The following is a 24,465-nucleotide window of genomic DNA, read 5'->3' on the forward strand; positions in this document are numbered from 1 at the left end:
TGGGTGTGGTGGTGGACACCTGTAATCCCAGCTACTGGGGAGGCTGAGGCAGGAGAATCGCTTGAACCCGGGAGGTGGAGGTTGCAGCGAGCTGAGATCACGCCACTGCACTCCAGCTTGGGCTGCAGAGTGAAGACTCCATCAAAAAACAAACAAAAAAACCTATAATTGTGGCTTAAAAAGGAAAACAAGTTAAATATTAGAACCACATAACATTGCTGTTCTGTGAGTCAAAGCTTGTAGAGTATTGTCAGTTTCATGTGGTACCATCAAATTAGGATAATTAGACCCTGTCCTCCTCCAGTGGAAAGCAGGAGTCTCCTGTCTCCTAATTTCCCAATTCATAAACACGTGCTCGTGCATAAACACGAGCTCTTCTCAGGTCTGCGGGAATCTCTTCTTTCTTTTTGCTCTCCAAGGCTCTTCCTCCTCTCCCCAGGCCATTGCCTCTTCAGTGAGTTCAGGCTTTCTGCAAAGCAAGAAGAGCTCTTGCCTTCAAACAGCCTTGCTGTAGCCCCTGTCCTCCAAAAATTCCCACAGGAAACTCAAAATTTGGCACCCTTGAGGGGGAAGGCAAAATACTGGGAACAAAACACACCAATTTATCCTACCTCATCCACATAGCAAGACTGCTGAAAATAAGTCAGAAAGAGAGATCAGAAAGGGCCAAGAATTGCAAGATCTCTGGAAGTCTGACCTCACCATCTCCGAGCTTAAGAACCTTCTTCTAGATACTCCCTGGATAGAAACTGAGTGCCTGTAAGGTCTTTCATAGCCAGCTCCAGCCTCTCTCTCCTCTCCCGTCACTCCCCTCTCATAACTGACAGTCCAAAAATTACTGAATTACTGAACCTAGTTCTGAAAACACCCATGAAATTCTGGGTCCCTGAGTCTGCTGTTTCCTCTGCTTAAAATCAGCCCTCTCTTGTTTCCATCTGGCAAACTCTTTTTTTTTTTTTTTCTTTTGAGACAGAGTTTCACTCCGTTGTCCAGGCTGGAGTACAGTGGTGCAAACTAGGCTCACTGCAACCTCCGCCTCCCAGGTTCAGGCGATTCTCCCGCCTCAGCCTCCTGAGTAGCTGGGATTACAGGCAGACGCCACCACACCCGATTAATTTTTTTTTTGTATTTAGCAGAGATGGGGTTTCAACATGTTGGTCAGGCTGGTCTTGAACTCTAGACCCCAAATGATCCACCCGCCTCGGCCTCCCAAAGTGCTGGGATTACAGGTGTGAGCCACCGCACCCAGCCCAGCAAACTCATTAATATCTCAGAACCTCACTCAGACTCACTTTTTCTGGGAAACTTTTCTAGCTTCTCTTTCTGAATAGAATCAATTGCTCCTTCCTCTCTAATTACCTCTTCTTTCATTATATGTATCTTTGCAGCTAACACTCCGGGCTGCAAGTTACTGCTTACATGTCTGTCTCCTCCAATAGACCAGGAGAAACTAACTTACCTTTGTAGCCCTGGTGCCTAGCCATGGTTAGGGTTGGATGAATGTTTGTTGGATTGAATTATAAAATATCGCAGGATAATAATGCAGCATCTTTCCATCTCCAGAAACAAGATGCACTGGGGAACTCAAAGGCCACCAGCTTTGGAAGTCTTCGCTGCCAGGTGAAAGTGAGGAGCCGTGGTCAAGATTCTCCAGCTGTGTATTTGAAAAAGGGTAGGTTGGTCAGGCTGGTTGGCTTAGGCCCGCAGTGGCTTCACACGGTCATGTTTGGAGCTGGTTTCCAGCAGGTGCATGTGAGGAGGAGCCAGACTGTCCCGCTCCCCACTCCACACCCTCAGTCTGGCTTCTCTGAGCTCCATCCTTTGGCAGACTCAGCACAGCACGCTCCTCAGGCAGGCACTGATCTCCCCTGGGACTACAAAGATATTTCCACATCATTCTCCTTTGTGCCATCAGGTTTGATCCCATTGCAATCTAGCAAGGATTGAGAGCCTCATTCTGCAGGCAGAGCTAAGTTGCAGAGTGGACACAAAGCTACGAAGTGAAGGATCTTGGCAGAACCCGCTGAGTTCAGCCTGTGCCATCTGGAAGGCCCATGCGGCCCAAGAGGCTGGGCAAACTGCTCGCTGGGGCCTGGGTGCTGGGCTCCCAGCAGCTGCTCCTCCCGGGCTTTCTGATTCATAGAGCTTCTCCTTCTCCTCACTTAATCTCTACCCTCCCAGGACGTTTTCCTCCCAGTGAACCCAGGCCCTGTAAGGTGCAAACCTGAGTTAGTAAATCATTGGCGTCAGGCCGAGATCTAGCCTTTCTAATCACCCCTTAGAGAGTGCCAGTGCTGCTGGTCCGGGGACCACACTTTGAGTAGCAAGCTGTGTCGTACTGTATAGTTGATGGCTTCCTTTCTCGTTCATCTTTTCATTTCACACTCACGGAAACGCTTGGAGAAAGGCACAAAGGGGATTCCAATCCCCATGTACACATAAGGAAGTCCTCTGGGCCGCTGCTGGCACGTGGGAGAGGCAGGAACTCTTTCCCTGGAATCCTGAGGTCTGCACTCGCTCTTCTGCCCCACCCTGCTCACCTCCTGCCTCCTCTCCGGTGGGGTGGAAAGGAAACATGCCAGCAAGGCACGCTCTGAGCCATGCGCTCTGGGCCATGGCCAGGCTCTGACCTGTGACCTGTGGCTCCTTCATAGCTGTTAAGGGCTGCAGAGCAAGGGAGGACGGTGGGGCCCGCCTGCCCGTGTGGAACCCCTCCTCTGCCACATATGAGCTGCATGGTCTTGGGCCTGTTCCTTGACATTCTCAGCTTCAGTTTCCTCCTTAGTAAAACAGGAGTCATGGTGGACCAAGGTCATCGGCAGATTGGAATGAGTTGACACATGTGAAACTGTTAGGACAGGGCCGGGCTCATGGGGAAAGCTCAGCGAGTGTAGAACATTTCTGTAATCATCTTTGTTCCTGCTAAAAAGTTTCCTGAGGGCCCGAGGCCATGGCTGTGCACCAGATGACAGCCAAAGGGGGCTTGACCTGGGACTTGGGGGTTGGGAGAAGGGGAGTACAGGTGTCACTCTCTGAGGTTCGTAACTCAGGGCAGGTGGCTTGGGGCTTCCAGCAGCTTCAGACTTGTGCCAGGAAAAGCAGCAAGTGGAGACGATGCCACAGCCCAGGCCCAAAGCTGCACTGACCTCAGTTGCAATTGCGAGCCCACAGCAGGGACAAGTGTTTGTGTATTTTTCCCTGTGGTCCTTCTTTCACCTAATGCCTTCATCCCCACTTCACAAAGAGTTTGCCTGGGAGATTGGAATCTGGCAGAGCTCGCTCTCTCTAATCTATGACCAGGGTCACTCGGATCTCTCTAATCTAGTGACTAGGGTCACTCGGATCTCTCTAATCTAGTGACCAGGGTCACTAGAATTTCTGCTGCAATCTTTATTCCAATTATTTTCACTGTCCTGTTTTTCTTTTTAAATAACAAAACATAGGGATTATTTTCTAAAAATAAAAATCAAAATAGAACAGTAACCCCTACCCAAAATGTCCTTTAAAATCATGACTTACCCTTTTATGACATTTTTTAAAAATGCAATTGTATTTCTGTTTAAGTGTTTTTTTTTTTTTCAACATCACACAGAAAGTCCTAGTGTTTGTTATTTTTATTTTTCCTTTTTGTCTCCTGAAAGTTTGTACTTTGGGGGAAAATTACAAAGGAAATTGGGAAAATTCCTTGTTACCAAACTAAATCAAGGGCAGAACTATGTTTTGCTTTTTTGGGTTTGTTTTGCTTTTTGGTTTAAAGCAGAAGATGCGCCCGGCAGCCGTTCTAGCCCCGGGTGGAGTGGAGGAGGAGGAGAGGAGGAGTAAGTTGGGTCTGGCTTCCAACTCCCACCTCCCTCTTCCTGGCTCTGTCTCTGATCAGGAACAACTTCTTTATTTCACTTGAAACTCAGTTTCTCCTCTGTAAAATGGGACTGTGTCACAACCGAGGAGGACAGGACACAGTTTCTGAAAGTCACCCACACACGTCTTCAGCTCCCAGTAGATAGTTAATCATGTCCATTCCCATCTCTGAGCTTCAGTAACCTTCAGTGGGACTAAAGAAAGGGCCTGAGTCTCAGAGCTTGATCTGTCACCCAATACCCTCTGCTGCCTACTCCCACTTAACGTCTGCGGCCTTCAACTTGGGGGATGAGTCGTGGGGTCTTTCAGAATCAAAGGATGTCAGTGCCCAAAGTTTCTTTAGAGATTATCTAGCCCAACCCCTCATCTCACAGATGAGGTCTAGGAAAAGGAACCATCTTACTACATGTGACATCAAAGTGGAACCTCCCCTGAGTCTGAAAGGCCTTCCTAGCCTGCTTCATTGTCTAGGCTTCTACCACTGCGGTGCAATAAGCACTTTTGTAGGCACTGTGGATACATCTGTGAGCAAAACAGAATCACTGATTGATAGGGGAATAGAACCAGCAATAAGATCATCTCAGAGGGCAGTAGGTGCTTGGATGAAAATGAAACAGGACGAGGAGGTAAAGACGGGTATGAGCTGCTTCAGGGTGGTCAGGGAAGGAATCACAGAGGAGGGGACATTGGAACTCTGATCTGAAGGATGAAAAGCAGCCCACCGGCCAGGCGCAGTGGCTCACGCCAGTAATCTCAGCACTTTGGGAGGCCGAGGCAGACAGATCACGAGGTCAGGAGATTGAGACCATCCTGGCTAACACAGTGAAACCCTGTCTCTACTAAAAATACAAAAAATTAGCTGGGTGTGGTGGCGGGCACCTGTAGTCCCAGCTACTCGGGAGGCTGAGGCAGGAGAATGGCATGAACCCAGGAGGTGGAGCTTGCAGTGAGCCGAGATTGCACCACTGCACTCCAGCCTGGGCAACAGGAGTCTCAAAAAAAAAAAAAAAAAAAAAAAGCAGCCCACCATGCAAAGCTCTCAGGATAGGTGGTCCTCTCTACCACTGCCCTATGTGGAAGATACCAAGGGGAGCTGAGATGTGGCCCTGGACTCCAGAGCAGCACCGTCCAATGGAACCTTTGGCAGTGATGGAAACGGTCTACAAATCTGTGCTGTCCATTAGTTACTCATGACTATTGAGCATTTGGAAGGTTGCTATTGCAATATTAACTTTGATTAACTGACATTGATTTTTAAATAGTCACATAAGGCTATGATTACGGCATCAAACACTGGAGAATCACATGCTGTAGGGGAGGCCGACTCTCTCAAGTAGCTTAAATACAGGGAGAGGGACGGTAGAAGGTTTAGTACAGGCACAAAAAGAATGTATGAGAGATCAAGGGAGAGAGAGATGAATTCTAACTGTACAAATGCAGAGATGGACCCTTCAAATAAAGCTGGGCTTTGGTGAAGAGTGGATTTGCATTCGAGGCAGAAGGGGCTGAGTGAGCCAATGCTTGGAGGGAGAAGACGCTGGCTTTTTGGAGATATGTAAAACACCTGCTGAGCATAAGCTAAGTGGCAGGCTCATTGTTGTTCAGCCCTTTTATATACAGTCTATGGGTTTTTTTTTTTTTGTTTGTTTGTTTTTTTAAGATGGAGTCTCACTCTGTTGCCCACACTGGAGTGCAATGGCGGGATCTCGGCTCACTGCAACCTCTGCCTCCCAGGTTCAAGGGATTCTCCTGCCTCAGCCTCCCGAGTAGCTGGGACTACAGGCATGCACCATCACACCCGGCTAATTTTTGTATTGTTAGTAGAGACGGGGTTTCACCATTTGGCCCGGCTAGTCTTGAACTCCTGACCTCAAGTGATCCACCCACCTTGGCCTCCCAAAGTGGTGGGATTACAGGCATGAGCCACCGTGCCCGGCCCCCGTATATGTTTTTTTTTTACCTGCTCAATGTCCTTGAGGATTACTTATTATCATCCTCATTGTACAGATGGGAAGCTTGGGAGGCTGAGGATCCAAGGAATTAGGGACTTCCTTGGCAGGGTGACCTCAGATCTGTTTGATCTGAAGCTCGTGCTCTTGGGTCTCACACTGAAAACCTCTCTATGACGTCCAGCTGTGTGAGTCAGATAAGATGTGGTGATCTGCCAGACTGACGGGAGGTCAGAGTGGTGAAGGGCACAGGCCCTGGTGTTCTGTCCACCACTCACTGGCTGTGTAAACCCGAGCCAGACAGTTCGCATGTCAAGACTTTTCCTCAAATGGAAAATGGGCATAAGAATGGGGCAGACATTTAGGCTATAGTGCTCTATATATCTATCCCTGGAAAATCTCATGTTTGCAAAGTGACACTCTAAAATTAACAGGGCTGATTTGAAAACTAGACTTAGGGATGGGAAACCCAAACCGTGCCACTTTTAGGTAGACCAATGGAAAAAAACATTAACAATTCTACTTAAAAATGCTAGAACAGTTTTTAAAAAGATGTTTTGAATTCATAATAAAGAAATGCTTCTGAAAATGTAAAAGGGCAAGGTAGCTTGATGGGGAGGGTGTAAGGAAGGGTTGAGGCTGCTGAATTATGGAGACAAGGGCTGCTTGCACAAAGGGAAGGGAAAACTCTGCAATGGTCACTTTGAAGACAGCCCCTGGGTGGGGCCAGTTTCAGGCAAGAGGAAGAATGTGGGATCATGGGTATTGTGTACAGTCCTGAGTTCTTGCAGTTTGTTGCATTCAGCTGCATTTGTCTACAGAGCGTTCCTTTAATGATGTTCGGTGGCACAAGGCAATGACATGCTCAGAAAACTGTAGATAGTGCAAGCAATGTGACTTCAGCATTACAGTGGCCAAGCTTCCCTACCACATGTTTAAACTAATTTGTGTGACAGAAACACTTGTGATAGCAGAGCAAGGTGGTGAAAATCAAATGAAACCACGTAGGTAGAGCATGTGGCACAGGGTCTGTGTATATACTTACTGCTCAATACATATTTGCTGGTAATAATAAACATAAAAATATATGGCCATTTTCTACACATACCCTTTGGACCCTTGAAGACGTGTTGGGCATTTGTCCCGATCTCCTGGGTTTGGGGCCATGGCCTTGGCTGGCCCCACCCTCTTCATGCACAGGCACATCCAGAAGCTTTGTGGCACAGAGAACATCTCATCTTGGCCCACACGCTGCCTGGAGCACAGTTGCAGCTAAGTCAACAAACTGTCCTATGAGATCAGTAAGCTCTGTCCAACTCTGCCATGTTTTGAGGTCTTTTAAAATTTTGTTCTGCCTTTCCCCCAGGCCAAGGATCCACCACAACACTTCAGAAAAGCTTTGAACCCACTGGTTTCCAAAACATGCTTTCTGGATTGTACAACCCCATTGTGTTCTCAGCCTCAGGAGCCAATCTGACCGATGCTCACCTCTTCTGTCTTCTTGCATGCGACCGTGATCTGTGTTGCGATGGCTTCGTCCTCACACGGGTTCAAGGAGGTAATGTTGGCAGTGAGGGCCAGGGCCTAACAAGGGATGGGGAGCACACAGGGATGCAGAAGCCAGGACACACAACATGGAGCTGCATGGGGAGTACAGTGTGAGTGCCTACACCCAAATAGAAGGTGGCAGTCAAGTACACAATACACACATGATACTCACATTCACATTCCACATGTCGCACACTGTGCTGGCCCCTTCACCTTGTAATACTGGTTTATTCCTTTCTGCTGTCTTTACGGGGCATATTGCAAGCTCCGTTTTACACACTGAGAAACTAAGGCTCAGATAATTTAAATCATTTGCTCACGTTCAGACACCTTGAAAAGTGATAGAGCCAGGATTTGACCCAAGTTGTGTCTTCCACAGCACCTTAGTGTCACTTGTGAAGCCGGGACTGGACATATTTGGTCAAAAAATGTCAGCTCGTTCCCATTTCCCACCATCATTCATTCAACAATGATCTATTGCGTGCCCACTGCATACCAGGTCCTGTGATCAATAGGCCTATCGTTTTGAATAGTATCTCAGCAATGGAGGCGCCCTTCTGTTTATGGAAATAAATTCATATACTCAGCAGTGTAGCCTAGTGGTTGAGAAGGGACTTTGGTGTTATGGACCTGGGTTCTAGTCACTGCTGTCACTTTCTGGCTGTGCGATCTTGGACAAGTTACTTAATGAAGTTGCACTTCCCTTGTTTATAAAATAGAGATAATGATACTTTCTACTGGACTACTTGTTATAAAGATAATGAGTGCAAAATGCTGCATATAGATTTGGCTCCTGGTGTGCCATTGATTGACTAAGAGAGTCTTAACTGTTTTATATGAAAACCAATCCTGTTTCTCCTTAGCAGCATCAAACTGTGACTGTTTTATATGAAAACCAACCCTGTTTCTCCTTAGCGGCATCAAACTGTAAGCCACTATGTGACTGGTCACATTAAATTTATGAAAAATTCTAAAGATTAGAAAAAATGGAAATAGTCTGATGTATCTTGTTATGGTTCTCACTTAAGTCAACAGGAGACTAATTGATCACCATATATGTGCAATGGAATGTTCTAGGCATTACAAACAGATAAAAAGGACTTTGGGTCTGGTGGGAGAGGCAGTGTGCACCGTGAAAGGGGAATAAATGGCCTTTACTCATTTATTCATCGCTGCTGGCGTTCAGCAAACATGTTTGGAGCACTACTCGGCATCAGGCTTGAGAACTAGGCAGTGTGCGATGCAAATGCCTGATGAGGTAGAGACGTAGAAGTCTTGGAGTGTGAAGGAAGAGGATAACAAGAGGAAGGTCAGGGAAGGCTTCCAGGAAGAAGAGGAACTTGGGCCAGGCTTTGTGGGATGAGCAGTATTTAGATGACAGAGTGGGAGGATTTGGTTCAGAGTGGGTGTCCTTGTGAGCTGAGCTAGAGACAGAGAGACCCCAGGTTTTCTGAAGGCTGTTAACTGAGACATGGAGCTGATCAGGAAGCAGGTGTTTTTTGGTATCACCTCGAGGACTGTTGCTGCCTCCAGCATCTGCACAATATCCCCACCAGGCTCAGGGTAGAGGATGTCTCCTTCTGAGAAGGACTAACCCTGCCTCCTGGGTATAAGAGCCCCTTGTCTTACCTTTGCAGGCCCATGCCTGATACAATTTGGATGTTTGTCCCTCCTCATCTCATGTTGAAATGTGATCCCCAGTGTTGGAGGTGAGGCCTAGTGGGAGGTGTTGGGTAACAGGGGTGAATGGCTTGGTGCTGTCCTCGTGACAGTGAGTGAGTTCTTCTTGCAAGATCCTTAAAAGTATATGCCACCTCCCCCTCTCTCTAACTCCTGATCTCCTGTAACATGTCTGCTCCCCCTTCACCTTCTGTCATGAATGTAAGCTTCCTGAGGCCTCACCAGCAGTAGATGCCAGCACCATGTTTCTTGTACTATCTGCAGAATCATGAGCCAATTAAATCTCTTTACTTTATAAATTACCCGGCCTCAGGTATTTCTCTATAGCGTTGCTAGAACAGCCAAGTACAATGCCCCTGCCCTCCTCCCTGCTCTCCACCTGTCACCAGCCCAGTGTTTTCCAGGGCTCCCCAGCAGGAGGCAGATACAGTGTTCTTAGCCCTTCTCCCTTCTTAAAATCCAACATGTGCATGGCACCACAGAGTCCTTGACCTCTGACTTTCCCTCGAGTGCCTTTCCGGTTGCTCTCCTTCTCTACCACAGCCAGATCCTGCAAGCTGAGACCCTGTCTCACCCCCAAACTGCTTCTACCAGCTCTCCAGTCACCAGGGGCATCTTCTGATCCTCTGAAGGCCTGTTGTCTCTGGCAGCTGTCACTATTTCCTGCTGTCCAGTTCTTTCCACCTTCTCCTCTCCTGACCTCCAAGATGCCCTTCTCTTGCTCCTTAAACTGCGCCTTCTCTTCTCCTTCAGCTTTCTGGGTTGAATCCTTAGATATTGATAGGTCCCACCTCCACCTCTTGTGGGTCTTTGTTCTGGGTGTGACCTCTCTGCAGAGGTCGACATCCATACACTCATCTGCTGTCCAGATATATCCTCTTGGACATCCGTTAGGAATCTCAAAGTCAGATGAATAGATAGTTTTTACACTAAACCAGCCGATCTCAGTGAAGGGCACCTGAGCCACAGACCTGGGATCATGCTGAATGCCCCACAGCCCTCTTCCCTTCTGTGAAGCTGTCACTCCAATTTCCTGTTGCTCTCTTATTATTTTGTTTGAGATCGAGGTGTATTCCATCCCTGTCACCTCAGTCTGCATTTAAGCCTGTATTATTATTTTCTTGGCACCTGTACCAGTCTCTTAATTGGCCTCTCACCACCAACCCCCACTACTTGACTAGATTCCCCATCCTCCAAGTCATCCTATTCAACTTTAGGCTCTCCTTGTGATTTCCTCCTCCTGGAGTACTATTTTGTCCCTTCTTTTTGTATCCAAGTCCACATATCCATCTCCCTGGTGGATTCGAACTCCCCAGGCTATGAAAGAGTTATTTATCCTCAGCCTTTAGGACAGCCATGCTCACTGTAGGTGCAGAGGAATGCTGCTGAATTGGGCAGACCCCAAAGTGGGGAAGTGACCTGCCAGATGCCCGTGTTCCAGTGGTCAGCAAAGGGAACTTGGCTTTCCTGACTTATGACATAGACACTTGTGCTCTACTCCCCCTCCCACCCCAACTGTTTCCACCTCCTCCTCTCAGGTCCAGAGGGAGAAAAGGATAATTGTTAATTGCTAGACTCTGAAGACAAGTGAATATTGCATCGAAAACATGTAATAAGTGTTTTGCCCCATTCAGAGAGATAAATTAAGACTTTCCGAAATCTTGAATCATGTGTAGGTTTAAATGAGATAAAGAGAAGAGGGAAGGTGATGTTAAATGGAAAGAATAGCATATGCAAAGTCCCTGTGAGAAGAGGGTGCAGGATAAAGAAGAGAAGCCTAGAGGAAGCCGTGGTCCCTGGAGCAGAGAGTACAAGGCCAGAGGTTTAAGGGGCGGGAGGGAGAGGCCAGGCCACAGTGAGGAGAACCTTGTAGGCGGCATGAATAGTTGTTTTTATTCTAATAACGACTGGAAGCCACTGAATGTTTTAAGCAAGGAAGTGTCATGATCAGATTTGAACTTTGACGTGAGCGTTTGTCATGTCATGGCTTGAATGTGGAGAAGGTTGTGGCTAGGGGTCAGAGTAGATGCAGAGATGAGTTAGAAACTGTCGCAGTAGTCCAGGGTAGAAGGTATGGTATCCTGGGCTAGGGCTATTGCAGTGGAGAGGGGGAATAGAAGACAGATTTAAAGCATCCCCAGGAGGTAAATTCAATAAGACTTTGAATTTGGGGGTTGAGGAAGAGGTGTCAATGATTATTCTTGGGTATCTAGCTTGTTCACCTGTTGTGTGGCAAAGAATGAAAGAGATTGGATGTCCAATTTGGCGATGGGAGAGGGAGATTTAGGAAGGCCGTGGGTCCATGTGGGGTATACTAAGTTTGAAGTGACTTTTGAGACATCCAAAAAATGTCAGCTGAGTTTTTAGATGCAAAGATCCAGAGCTCAGAAGGGAAGTGTGGATGGGAGATATAAATGTGTAAATTACAGCTTTGAGGTGGTATCAAATGTGTGGATATGAATGCAGTTTTCTAGGAGGAGGGTGCAGAATGAGGAGATAAAGGGGGATGGAGCTGATCTTGATGAACAGCTACATAACAGGTAGAGAATATGCAAAGAGATAGAGAAGGAACAGCCAGAGGGGGAGAAGGAGATGGGGATAGTGGATCCTCGCGAAAGCTAGGGTGGGAGAGCGTTGCATGGTGAGGAAGTTGTCAACAGTCTTGAGTGCTGCTGAGAGTTCAAACAAGGTGATTCCTGAAAAATGCTGAGTTTAGCTCACAGTGGTTGAGGTGGCTAAAATGAGAATGTTTTGTTGGAGTGGTGGGGCAGGAACACAGATTGGAATGAGCTGATTCCTAAAATTCCTTCTACATTTAATGTTCTATGATTATGTGATGTGGATTCCTGTTAGTGTTTAGATAGGAAAAATATGTTACACACACACACACACACACACACACACCCTATATTTGTCTTGATGTGTATCTATATTTAGAAACAACATAACTCAAATCCAGGATTCCTCTTTGAACTAAATGTATTTTCTGAAGATACCACAATTTCCCCAGATGCACAATGACTCACCAGACCATATGATTTTTTTCAAGCTGGAAAGATTGATTTCATTTTCCTTAGGATCATATATGGAAGAATGTTTTTGTTCCATGGAGTGGTAAGCCCACAAAATCCTTTTTTTCCATGATATTTCTGGCTGGCAGCTTGCTTGCTTTTCCCTCCAAGTTTAACCTGTGATCTGTGAATTATGTTGAACTAAACACTCACCTCGCAGTGCTGAAAGTCAAGCCTTCTTTGAGATACACATAAAGTATCGGGCAGATGTTTTCCCCAGTCTTGTCCAGTGGGCAAATCTGGAGTTTTAACTTATGAAGATTTGGCTGGATCTGCTGACGACCAGGAACAGAATTCCACTACATCCTTTACCACAGTCTGGAAAGTCATTTAGCTCTGGTGGATTCCCCTCCTTCCCCTCCTTTCCTTTCTCCCCTCCCAACAAGTCTCTAGCCTCCTCCAATCTCCACCCCTCTAAGGCTTTGTTTCCACTGAGAGTTATTAATGAAAATTCATGGGGCTTCTGAACTACATTTTAGTGGAGACTGCTTGGAAGTGGGGCTCTGAGGGCCTTGAATGGCCTCAGGGTCACAGGAGTGCAACTGAAGCTAAGCTGGCAATGTATGACCAGCAAAGTGACTTCCAGCCTCTCCCTGGCCCCTACCTCTCAGGCACAGCCTTCTCAGGGACATTTGGCACTAGTTAAAGAGGAAAGCTGCATGGGTTTCTCTACTGAGGTCTGAGAGCAAAAGGAAAAATGCACTCTGCCTCTTGTTAATTCCATCATTCTGTTTCCTGGCTTTCAAGTGAGCCAGACCACAGTGATCAGCCTTCCTCGAACTCTCCTGGGCTCTGAGTGTGCCCCTTGCTGGTGCTGCCCTCACGTTCCACAGCCGGCCCTCAAGCCTGCACCTTGCTGAGGCTCTTGCTGCCTGCTGGCCATTCCACAATTTCTTAGCTCCTAGAAAAACCATTCTTCCTTTCTGTGCCTCGGTTTCCCCATCTGTAAAACGAGGTGGTCTAACTAGGTCAGTGATTCTCCATGGTGCTCTTTACAAACATGTATGTCCAAATGCACCCCGCCCCATACACATGACCTACCAAGTCAGAAACTCTGTGGTTGATACCTAGAAATGAGCATTTTCAAAACCCTCCCTGCATTTCTGATGTCATCAGTCTAAGCATCCTTGTTCAGAAACCACCATATGAGATGACCCGGAAGGCCACTTAAAAAAATTCAGAGATTCACTGCTGCTGGTTTTTTAACTACTGCAGTTTAACAGTGGCCAGCAGAAGAGAAAAGGACACAATGTGAAATTTTTAAGCCAGACATCCATGAGTCACCTACTCTGGGGAAATTTTGGAGATAGAATTGTTTTGAACTAGATCCAGATTGGACATAAATTAGGAAATTAGAATGAGGAATGGAGTAGGAGTTGTGGGATAATATATTGCCCTTTTTTTTTTTTCCAGGAGAGTCTGAACAACTCTACTCCCTAAAAGGTTTATTTATCCAAATGGCATAAATATAAATTTATAAATCTGAATATCCTCAAGCAGCTTAATTAACTTACATGAGACTCAGTTTCCTATTAGTAAAATGGAGATAGTAATGTCTATAAGAATTAAGGGAATTAATATACTTAAAGACTTACCACAGTGGCTGTCACATAGCAGATATAAAAAAAGTGTGGGTTACTTGTATGTATCCAGCTAAAATCGCTATCAAATTCCATTACCTTGGGAGTAGGTCTTTCTGATGCTAAACAAAGTCATAATTTTTGGGTAGCTTTTTAAAATTCAGAGTCAGGAGACCTATTCAAGATAAAAGAGTCCAATGTCATCTCCCCTAGTTACAGATTTCTCTCCACACATCCTAGGCATATGGACACACAGTCTCTGCTTGGATATGTCCAAAGACGAGGAGCTCATTTCCTAATAGGGTAATATGTGTCATTGGTGCATAGGTCTTACTTTTTAATAGTTTCTTACTCTGTCCCCCCCCCCAAAAATAGTTTCTTACTTTGAATCTAAGTACTCCTTTATAAGACCCTTCAAGGTTGATCTTGTGTGTGTCTGTGTGCATGTGAGACAGCGAGAGCAAGAGCGAGAGTGAGCGAGAGCAAGAGTGAGAGCGAGAGCGAGAGCGAGAGAGAGAGAAAGAGAGAGAGTGAATATGACGGGGAATGAGGCAGAAAGGGAGGAGAAAAAGGAAGAGGAAATTGAAGCAGCAGCAGCTCAGGAAAATCACCCTGTTCAGCAGGTGTAGACCATGGTGACTGAGGATTCTGGCAGTGATGCGCCCAGGAAGTTGGAGGTGCTGTCAGTGCTATGGATGCCATGAAGGAAAGCTCTCATAGGGAGGGAAAGGATCAGTAGGCTTGAAGGTGACCCTCCCCTTGGAAATTTGCCAATAAGACAACTGCAGGATTGTCTCAATTTAAAACCAGGCTCTTGAATTCTAGTGTCTATGTCTTCTCCTGAGACGCTGTCACCTATCTTTATCTGCAGATGCTCTCAGGGGACAGAGAAGAGTCTCTAAAGGTCCCCCTCCATCACATTGACCTCTCCTACCTCTTGTGATTCTCAGGTGCCATCATCTGTGGGTTGCTGAGCTCACCCAGTGTCCTGCTTTGTAATGTCAAAGACTGGATGGATCCCTCTGAAGCCTGGGCTAATGCTACATGTCCTGGTGTGACATATGACCAGGAGAGCCACCAGGTGATATTGCGTCTTGGAGGCCAGGAGTTCATCAAGAGTAAGTCTTTGCCATTTGTCCATATTCTTTCAAAATTACTCTTCACACCAGCAAGGCCCTCTGCTACTTTCTTATGAGCCCTCCTTGTGGCCTGAGGAGCTTATACTTCTGAAAAAAAAAAAAAAAAACTTTACCAATCATACTGGATGGAAACAACCCTAGCTTTTCAGCAGAACTCTATGGGAAGCATCCATTTAGCTCCTCAGATTGCAGGTGGACTGTGGGCAGGATGGCCCAGCAGGGCAAGTCTGCTGCTCTCAAGAATCTTGGGGTTAGCTGGCAATTGATGGATCTCATCTAGTCTTGGTTGGCACATCTGGGCCCTGCTCTATGAGTTTCTCATCCTCCTCTGGAGGAATGTACTCTTCTGTAGATGGCAGAAGCAGGAAAAAGGAGAAATAAGCAAGGCCTCTGTTGGTGGAGCTCGGATCTGTCACGTTACCATTTCTGCCTCATCCTATTGGATAAAGCAAATCCCATGGCTAAACAAGAGACAAAGGGTGGGAAATAGACTCTACTCCTTTAGTGGGGGGAACTGCCAAGTCATGTGCAAATAGTATGACTACAAAGAAGGATGGAAAACTGGAGCCTGAAATGCAATCTGTCCCCCAAACTAATGCCCATCTAGGCATATTTTCCCCCTCTATGAGTTAAGAAATTCCAGGTTTACCAATTGTACTGCCCACTCTAGTGATGGGTGCAGGGGACCATGGGCTCCATTGCATGGACTCAACTAACAGAAATAACCATTGGGCTTTCTCTTTCCTCTTCTTTCTCTTGGAAGCTCTTTTCTACAAACATATAAACATTATAGTGAGGCTTCATCTCTGCGATCATCTGCCCCAGCCTCTCAGTTTCCAGAGATGGGCAGTTAGTGCCTGAGGCCCCCCAGCCAGTGGCATCACCTTCACAGCCCTGCACTGCCTCTCCCAGCAGACCCCCATCAGGAAAAAGTGGATGCCCACTCTGTGCTGGGCTAGGGACTGGCCAACCATGTACCACTGATGTGATCAGGAAAGACAGGACCAGCACCACCAGCACCACCATCACTGGAAGCTGGTTAGAAATGCAGAGTCTCAGGCCACACCCCAGCCCTCAGGGTGGGTCCCAGGAATCTGTGTTCTAACAAGTGGTCCAGATAATGCTTATGTAGCACTGATGGCTTGAAAGTTTCCTTCCATCGCTGAGAGTCTGACTTATGATGAAGATGGGGCCAGCTGTTCCTTTCGTTCTTCCAGCTCCAGAGTGAGGTCGAGGGGAAGCCCTGCTCCTCATTGTCTATTTATCTGCCAGAACCTGAACTGGGAAAGCACCTCCATGCTTCCACTCCACCTTCTGAGTTGAGAGCAGTGAAGACATGTGCAGGTGCTGACCAGATAGACTGAGCACCTGATGTGAGAGGGTCAGTGGGGTTCTTTCTGTGGGAACCCTTGGGTGCTTATGTTGCTGCAGGAAGTGGTCTCCCAAAGGCTGGCAGAGACTCTCTCCTGCCTCCCAGGGAAGCTTCTGAGACTCACACCTTTATATCCTGCATTTCTCAGGGTTCCAATGGCAGAGCATTCCATGTCACCTCCTCCAAGAGCCCTCCCTCACTACCCACAGGGCTTAGTGCTTCCTCGACTACAGAGCTTCATGGATGCTCTGCCCATTCCTTTGTTAGGCAGTGCAGTCAGCAGCGTGCTGCAATTGCGCATTTGCCTGTCTGTGGAAAGTTTGTCTGTGATGTTAAATCCTAGCTTTGGACACCACTTGTGTGACCTGGAGTAGGTGAATGAATGTTTTCAGACCTAATTGCCTGTCTATATAATGACAGTAATACCAGTACCCATCTCACGGGGTTGGGAGGATAAAAGGAGAGGATATAACAATAGAAAAATAAGGATAATAGAAATGACTTACGTAGCACACCCTCTGAGGCAGCCCTGCTCTGAGGCCTTGACCTGTACTCACAAGTCCTCAACACAGTGCTTCAAGGGAGGCACTCTTATTATCATTGTCCCGGTTTGCCAGCTGAAGACACTCAGGCACATAGCAGTTAGGGGACTTCCCTAGGTCTTAGAGCTTGTAAATAAGAGGGCTGGGATCTGAAACCCAGCATTCTGGCTCTCTCACTGCCTTTCTTAACCACTTCTCTGTATGGGCCCTTGCAGATCAAGAACTAGCAGAGTTCCTGATCTGTGGTATTGATATTAGATGATGTTATCATTATTTTTTCAATTTGTCATTGTTTTCTGTCATATTTTAAAAACTGAATTGTGTTTCATTAATTTCTGGATTACCACCATTGAGCTATGCTTTATAATGATGGCATAGAAAAAGATATATATATCTGTGAGTGCATGGTCACCAAATTCTGAAAATAAAATATCACAGAATTTGGTGGAATTCCATGAAGCACAAATAGTTTCTTTTGGGGTCAATAAAATCAAATCGCTTATTTATATGATGAGTAGTAAACATATGGTATTCATTACTCCAAGAGGTAGCACAGGGTGAATACAGGCATTTCAAGAAAGACATATGATATATTCATGGCAGTAAATCCAGAGTGAGTTGCTCAACTCAGAGCATGTGCTTGGTATGTGCCCAAGAAATGAGGACTGTGCCCTTGTCTGGCCTCCCAGAGTAGTGGTTACCAAAAGACTTTTGAAATGTTTGTTTTTTTCAGTGCCCTATATGTGTGTGTGTATTGTGGGTGAGGGCAAGGCTTTAAGAAGTGTTCACTATGATAGGGATTTCAGGCAGCCTTGATACTCCAAATTGGAGGTTGCCCTATACAAAGGCTGAGTAGGAGGCTACCTCCAACTGAAGGCAACAGGGCACAGATATTTCCTCTTCAAAATAAGAGGTCAGCCTTTTAGTACGATTAACCCCTGGAGGTGAGAGGGAGGGAGTGTAATAATTTAAATTCTAACTACAGCCTGAAGAACTGATAGATACCCTTTTCTAACAACAGATATTGATGGAGGAAAAGAGGAGGGTTCTGGGTATAGGAACAGTTGCAGGGGAGGGCATGGAATGATTTGAAAGAACATAGTGGGTGCTAGGGACAATAAAGACAAACTCCATCTCCACTAAACTTGATTGGGGACTGGCCTCTTCATCCCAGTTTAACAATGGGATAGATGGTTGTGAAGACAGACTCTGGAATCAGGCCCTGGAATTTGAATTCCAGTGTGAATGTCTCCTCAATGTGTGGCCCTTCTAGGCTTTGGTATTCCCAATTACACAGTGAGGATAATGGTGGACTCTGACTCTCCAGGATAGTTGAGAGGATTAAAGAAGAATGTGTGTGGAGCAGCAGAGTGGTGCTGAGCATGGCAGGCTCGCGGTGGACACTGGAGATATGGCACAAGGGCTGGGAGTGAAAATGCCTGGGATTGAGCCTGGCTTTTCCCCTAGCTCTGTGACCTTATTCAAGACATTTGACCACCTTCAGCCTCAGGGCCTCCATCTGTGCAATGGGCGCATTTGTTCACAGATTACTGAGTGAAGTGCTGGCAGGCTTCCCAGGCTGTCAAAGAATGCCTTGTTCTCTGGTCCCTGGTTCCCTAACAGCCCCAACAGAGGCACCCATGGGACTTCTGGGTGCAGACATCTGCTTTCATTGATCAATTCACTGGTACTATCAGGCTATGGTTCAACACATGACCTGGGTAATGGAGAATTGGCATTTGTTTTTAAAGCACAAATGAATTGATTGCCAGGTGTAGGAAATCACAACCCAAAAGAACACAAATTCAAGTAGTAAGTATATTAATATCTGCCCTGTATTATGCAAAGTACTTCCACGTACAACTCAATCGATCCTTTGGGCACTCTGGTGAGGCAGTTGGTTATATCACGATTTCACTCATGAGAGTGAAGTTTGGAGCTATGACATGACACACTTTAAGAAACAATCTTTGCATTAGTCCCATGGCTGGGGCTCAAGCCTTCAGCTTAGGAGACCAGTGCTATCTTGTGGAAGCTCTCTACCCACTCCTGGCTGCCGCCTTCTGCTTCCACCATCCTATGTGCAATTTACTGGAAGTGGAAAGTGCTTTGGAGTTCTCCTTGTTATTGTGCCAGAAAAATTAAGGGGTCTCCAGTAACTGAGAGTGTCACTCCTCAGACATCACTTTGGGGCCAGCTATGCTCCAGATATTGGGTATTAATGCCTGCTAATGGGATATTCTACTTCAAAGATTTTACAGGGCTGTTGGGAGAAGGGAACAGAAGATCCAGGAAAGCTGTAGGGTCAACTGTGAGTTGCAGAGGGGAGCTGGGAGATGTGCAAACACCTTTGGAGGAGGTGAGTTTGTGGGGAGCCCTTCCCCAGGCTGGAGCAGCCCCTGTGTTTCCTCCTCCCTCCCTCATATCCTGAGCAGCTGCTGGGTAGATGTGAGGGTGAGGTGACCTGGCCAGGTCCAGATGCAAAGATGGGGACAGTGGCTTCTGTTCTTAAGGAGCTCACAGGCTAGATGGGGTGAGAGATACAGAGATTATTAAATACAGCACGCCTCCTGTTTGCCCACCTTAGTGGACTGACAGGGATTGTAGGAACACAGAATGTCTCCTTAGCATATCCTTTCCTGTTTGGTAAAAGCTTCATTCAGGTCACTTGCCACACAGAAGTTAGGACTGACTTCTAATACCAGCCCCCAACAAACAAACAATTATACCCCAAACAACTAATCCCACAAAACACCTGGAGGCTATTTTTATCTAATTTGGAGACACAGCACCTTTTGCTGTGAGGTTTCTCTTTCCTGCCATCAGCAATGAGTGATGGCTGAGAATATGAGATTTTGCTTCACCTTGGTAACTGGGTTGACATGTGTTCTCCAGAGAGAAATCCACTCAGGATCTGGATCTCCCAAATTTCCAATGAGCATTTCTGAGTGCATTCAACTATTTGCTGCTGGCTGGGTCAACCCTCTTATTTGTCAGAAAAACATCTTAGAAAGCTCTGGGGCTGCATATGGCTAGTTTTTGACAAATCTTGAAGTGCAAATGAATGGAAAAAAGGCAGATTAAATGTCCCCTAATGCCACACAGATGTAAAATTTGATAGAAAAAAAAAAAGCCTTGGCAGAAATACTACTGGGTTCATCCTGAATCCAAAAGGCTTGATGTTGAGTGATGGTGAGGCTTTGCCTGATGCCTGGTGTTCACTTTATAGGGGTCTGTTTTATGTCAGTGATTGTCATTATCTTGGGGTGCCAGGACCTCAGTGGAGAAAGTTACAGTATACCTGTGGTACTCATTGCAACCAGACGCATCTAGATGAGATGGCTGATGAATGCCTAGGAATAGGATGAGTCGTTTAAAAAGGGCCCTACAGTTATTAGTTACTGCTGTCACAGGTTGTGCATTGCCATGTGCTTAGTGCTATGTTTGTGTCTTAGTTTATAGTTTGGATTCCCCCAGAATCAACCATGAGACAAAGATTCAGGAGTGTCATTTAAATAGGAAGGACAAGGAATATGAACAGAGTCTCAGGGGAAGTAACACAGAGAAGACACAACAGCCAATAAAGGGTGGACTGAGGCCAGTTGTACTTAATTCCCTGGATCAGTGCAAAACACACTTCAGAATGACCCCGCCAGCTGGGCCAAGGAACAGGGTGTGTACCCAGTGGTGTTGCAGAGGACTTGGCTGACAATTGCAGGGAGGGCAGCAGCTCCCAACCCTTCCATCCTGCCACTGTGCCAAGGGCAGCTGTGGCTTTCTGCAGCTCCCTCAGAGCCCTGGGCATAGAACAGCAGTTCATGTTGCATACGTCATTTCCACTCATCATCTAAGACCTGGAGAGAAATGGCATTTTCTCCATTTACTGAGGGGGAGAGTAAGGCATAGGGACTCAAGGGAACTTCCTCAAGGTTATTCAGCTCACCAGTAGCACAGCTTGGGTTTCCTTTATTCCACGATCATGTGATCATTATTCAGATCTGCTTCACGCTGGGAAGTGGGATGTAGAGATCCTGATATCTGCCTCCTGTTAAGGAAGCTCACTGTCTAGCAGAGGGGCAAGGGAAACACATGGCCTCCTGAGGCAAGTGCCACTGTATTGGTACAGCTGAGCAGGCCTTGGTTCCCCTGAGGCTAGGCACCATCTGCTGGGAAGGAACCTGGGAGACTCCATCCTTATATCAATGCCTCCAGGACCTACAGCAGCCATTCTGAACCTACCTAACCAACACTGGAGGCCCAGGATTGTCAGCTGATTCTTCATAATGGTCATCTTTGGTGGCTGGAGGTCTTTCCCCCCACAAGTCACTAGTGGATTGTAATGAAAGCAAGTCTCCAAATTCTGCCACACATCCAAGCAGTTATTAGCAAACAGGCCCAGAAACTGTCGCGACCTGTCACCTGTTCAGTGGCCCCAGTGAAGGCCCATCTTGCTATCCTTGGCACCTTGTTGGAAAGGTTTATTTAAGACAGAACCAATACTATTCTCACAGCTGAACTCAACTCACCTTCTTGTCAAAATCAGATGAACAAGAATCCTTCAGATCTGTGACTGATCACAGACCCGTTTTGAATCAAGCCACGGCTCTGGGGCTATTGGGCTCAGGAATCTGTCACAATCTCTTCCTGCCAGCATAGGAGTGACACTGTGACACATTTAGCCAAGCCACATGTTTTGAATGCTATGAATCTGACCAATAAATATGTACCTATTTCCAGCGTTCAGTAGGCTAATTAACAAAGCCCGGTGGTGGTGGTGTTAACTGGGATAAAGAGTTGATGTATCTGTGACTCCTTCCTGGAGGGCGGGGCTCCTGGACAGCAGCTTTTCCATGCCACGTGACCACTCCTAGAGTGTGCTTTTCTGTTTAGGATCCTGTCCAGTTTAATCTGAGGGTGTGGATTAAAATTGACTGCCACAGATGCAGCGCATGATCTCTTCAGAAGTTTTCTGAATAAAGACCACGCCACACCCAGCAATGCTGGAGAATGGGCTCTGTGCCCAGACCCTCAAGTTCTCAGTGTGTTTGTGCTCCTTCAGCCTTGATCACAGGGGCAGCGACCCTGATTCAGGGGCTGGAGGCCTGTGTGTGTAGAAGGGATATTCTAACTCAGTTATTGGGGAAGAAATGAAAGTATTTTCTAGGCAGTCAAAACTGTGATCATTTATCAGGGAAGAGGTGGAATGATGCTTGCTTGCGTTCTGTGTACCTTCTTATTCTATTCTATTAGGGAAATTTTGGGGAATGGAGTAAAGGGTCAGAAGTCTGTTTAGAAAAACTAATTTGGGGCTAACCTTCTGATGCGTGGGAAGGCAATGTTCTGTGTTTATTTGGTGGGCTCTGAGTATCATTCATTGTTTTGTTCTCCCTCCTTCATTTATCCTTGCATTTATTTATGTACTGAACACCAACTCTGTGCCAAGAATTGTGCTGGGGGAGTGGGTGATATAAAGAGGGGACTTACAGTGTATCCAGGAATCTGGACAGTAACTACCAGGCATGAGGGGAGAGAAAGAGAAGATCTCTGAATACTGCAAACTCAGAGGACGGGGGTGTGTGACCAGCTGGAGAGCTCACGGAAGCCTTTCAGGAGGCAGTGATGCAGAACCTGATTCTGAAAGAATGAGTAGAGGTCAATCAAGTGAAAGAGAACAGGGTTCTAGGCAGAGAGAAAAAGGCATGCAACGACGCAGAGGCCTGACAGCAAGCATTCAATGTGACTCGGGAGGTGGGCACTTTGGAGACAGATTAGGGCATGAGGCTGCTCAGCTGTCATGAGCCAGATTGCAAGGAACTGAATTCTGACATCCTTGTAGCTCCTGCAGGACCAAAGGTAGGTTTGTCTTTCAGGATGAGTACCTGGGGGCTGTGTGGCTGAGAGATGGGAGGGGGCCAAGGTCAAAGCCTGGGTGGGGATTAGCTAAACCTAATGGAGTTAGGAGATGTGGTAAGGCTTGAGCTGAGAGGAAGGGTTTGGAGGAGAGGAAGGATTAAAGAACAGTTTAGGGACTAGTCTGAATGCATGTGGAGACTGATGGAGAAGGAGTCAAGGACGACCCAAGAGGAAGATGGTCCTATTAACTGATTTAGAAAGCAGGAGGAAGTGAGTTTGGGTGTAGGGATGGGAATGAGAGATGAGGAAGATAAGAGAAAGAAGGGCAACATTCTTTCTTTTACCCAGTATTCTCTATGTATTCCTATGGAGACTTGGCAATCATATTAACAATGAAGACCACCAAGGGGTTATAACTTTCCTTGTGGTGATTGACAAAGGTGCTTCCCAGGACTCAGTCATCTCTGTAGATGCTGGTCAGGTGACTTTCTGGACCTACAAAGGTGCTCTACATACTTGTGCTGAATTTAGTTGAATTCCATTGGATTAAATTGTGTTGAAACAGGCAAAAACCAAGGATGAACTTAAGACAGCATATTTCCCAGGCTGGCACACCCAGGGCTCTGTTGCCTTGAGATGGACAGAGTGTATAAGGTGTCTGCTTCCTATCACAGTTCAGTACATTCTGGGCCAAAAATATAGTCCCAAACTGATGTGCACCTGTGGGAAGCACCCATTTGTCTTTGGGTGGTGAAAAGCATCTATAATTTTTGACATTATGTAAAACAGGACACACACACCGACAGAAATGAGTCTCAGAGAGAGTGAAATACTCACCACCAATTCACCGCAAGTCAGACACTGAGACTGCTGAGAGGTAAAGACCTTCCTTTTGACATTTCCTGAGGATTACGGCTCTTAGGAAGGGGCAGGCATGGGGATGTGACCGAATTTGTATTTGTATTGAGGGACCATCACCCAAATTCCCCAGTAATTTCATGGTAAACTACACACACACACACACACACACACGTATGTATATATTATTTTTCCATACGTTACTGGGGTAAGGTGGTGTTTGGTTACATGAGTAAGTTCTTTAGTGGTGATTTGTGAGATTTTGGTGCACCCATCATCTGAACAGTATCCACTGCACCCTATTTGTAGTCATTTATCCCTTGTCCCCATCTCACCCTTCCCTCCAAGTCCCCAAAGTCCATTGTATTATTCTTATGCCTTTGCATCCTCATAGCTTAGCTCCCACATATCAGTGAGAACATTTGATGTTTGGTTTTTCATCCCTGAGTTACTTCACTTAGAATAATAGTCTCCGGTCTCATCCAGGTCGCTGCAAATATATTTCATGGTAAACTGCTTCTTAATGGGGTCATTGGCTTCAGCCTTAGACTTGAGAGCAATACAATACTCTAGAGATAAATGTTGTTGTTTTAAGTTTTACAGGTTAAATAAGAATTATAATGCATGACCAAAAGTATTTTAAAAACCTTATTCACTTTACATCTGTATTACCTATATGAGTATATAGGTTATATCTATAGCTCTCTCTATATGTATCTACATATGGCATATCTATCTATCTATCTGTCTATCTATCTATCTATCTATCTTTAAAGAATCAGTATATCAATAGATTTGGGTATACAAAGATTTAAGGCTGGGCACGGTGGCTCACACCTTTAATCCCAGCACTTTGGGAGGCCAAGGCAGGTGGATCACGAGGTCAGGAGTTCAAGACCATCCTGGCCAACACGGTGAAACCCTGTCTCTACTAAAAATACAAAAATTAGCCAGGTGTGGTGATGGGCGCCTGTAATCCCAGCTACTTGGGAGGCTGAGGCAGGAGAATTGCTTG

The 24,465-nt window shown here is 46.3% G+C and overlaps 1 protein-coding gene across 1 annotated transcript in view; it reads left to right on the forward strand.

Moving 5' to 3' along the window:
* Positions 1–24,465, forward strand: part of TG (thyroglobulin) — a 270,475-nt gene that overhangs the window by 69,521 nt on the left and 176,489 nt on the right. Inside the window, exons 25-27 of the mRNA XM_003830086.5 lie at positions 1,564–1,672; positions 7,174–7,365; positions 14,637–14,804. Coding sequence (XP_003830134.3) covers positions 1,564–1,672; positions 7,174–7,365; positions 14,637–14,804 — 469 coding nt within the window. The remainder of the gene's footprint in view (positions 1–1,563; positions 1,673–7,173; positions 7,366–14,636; positions 14,805–24,465) is intronic.

Source organism: Pan paniscus, chromosome 7 (assembly GCF_029289425.2).
Source record: "Pan paniscus chromosome 7, NHGRI_mPanPan1-v2.0_pri, whole genome shotgun sequence".
In the NCBI taxonomy this organism is placed as follows: Eukaryota; Metazoa; Chordata; class Mammalia; order Primates; family Hominidae; genus Pan; species Pan paniscus.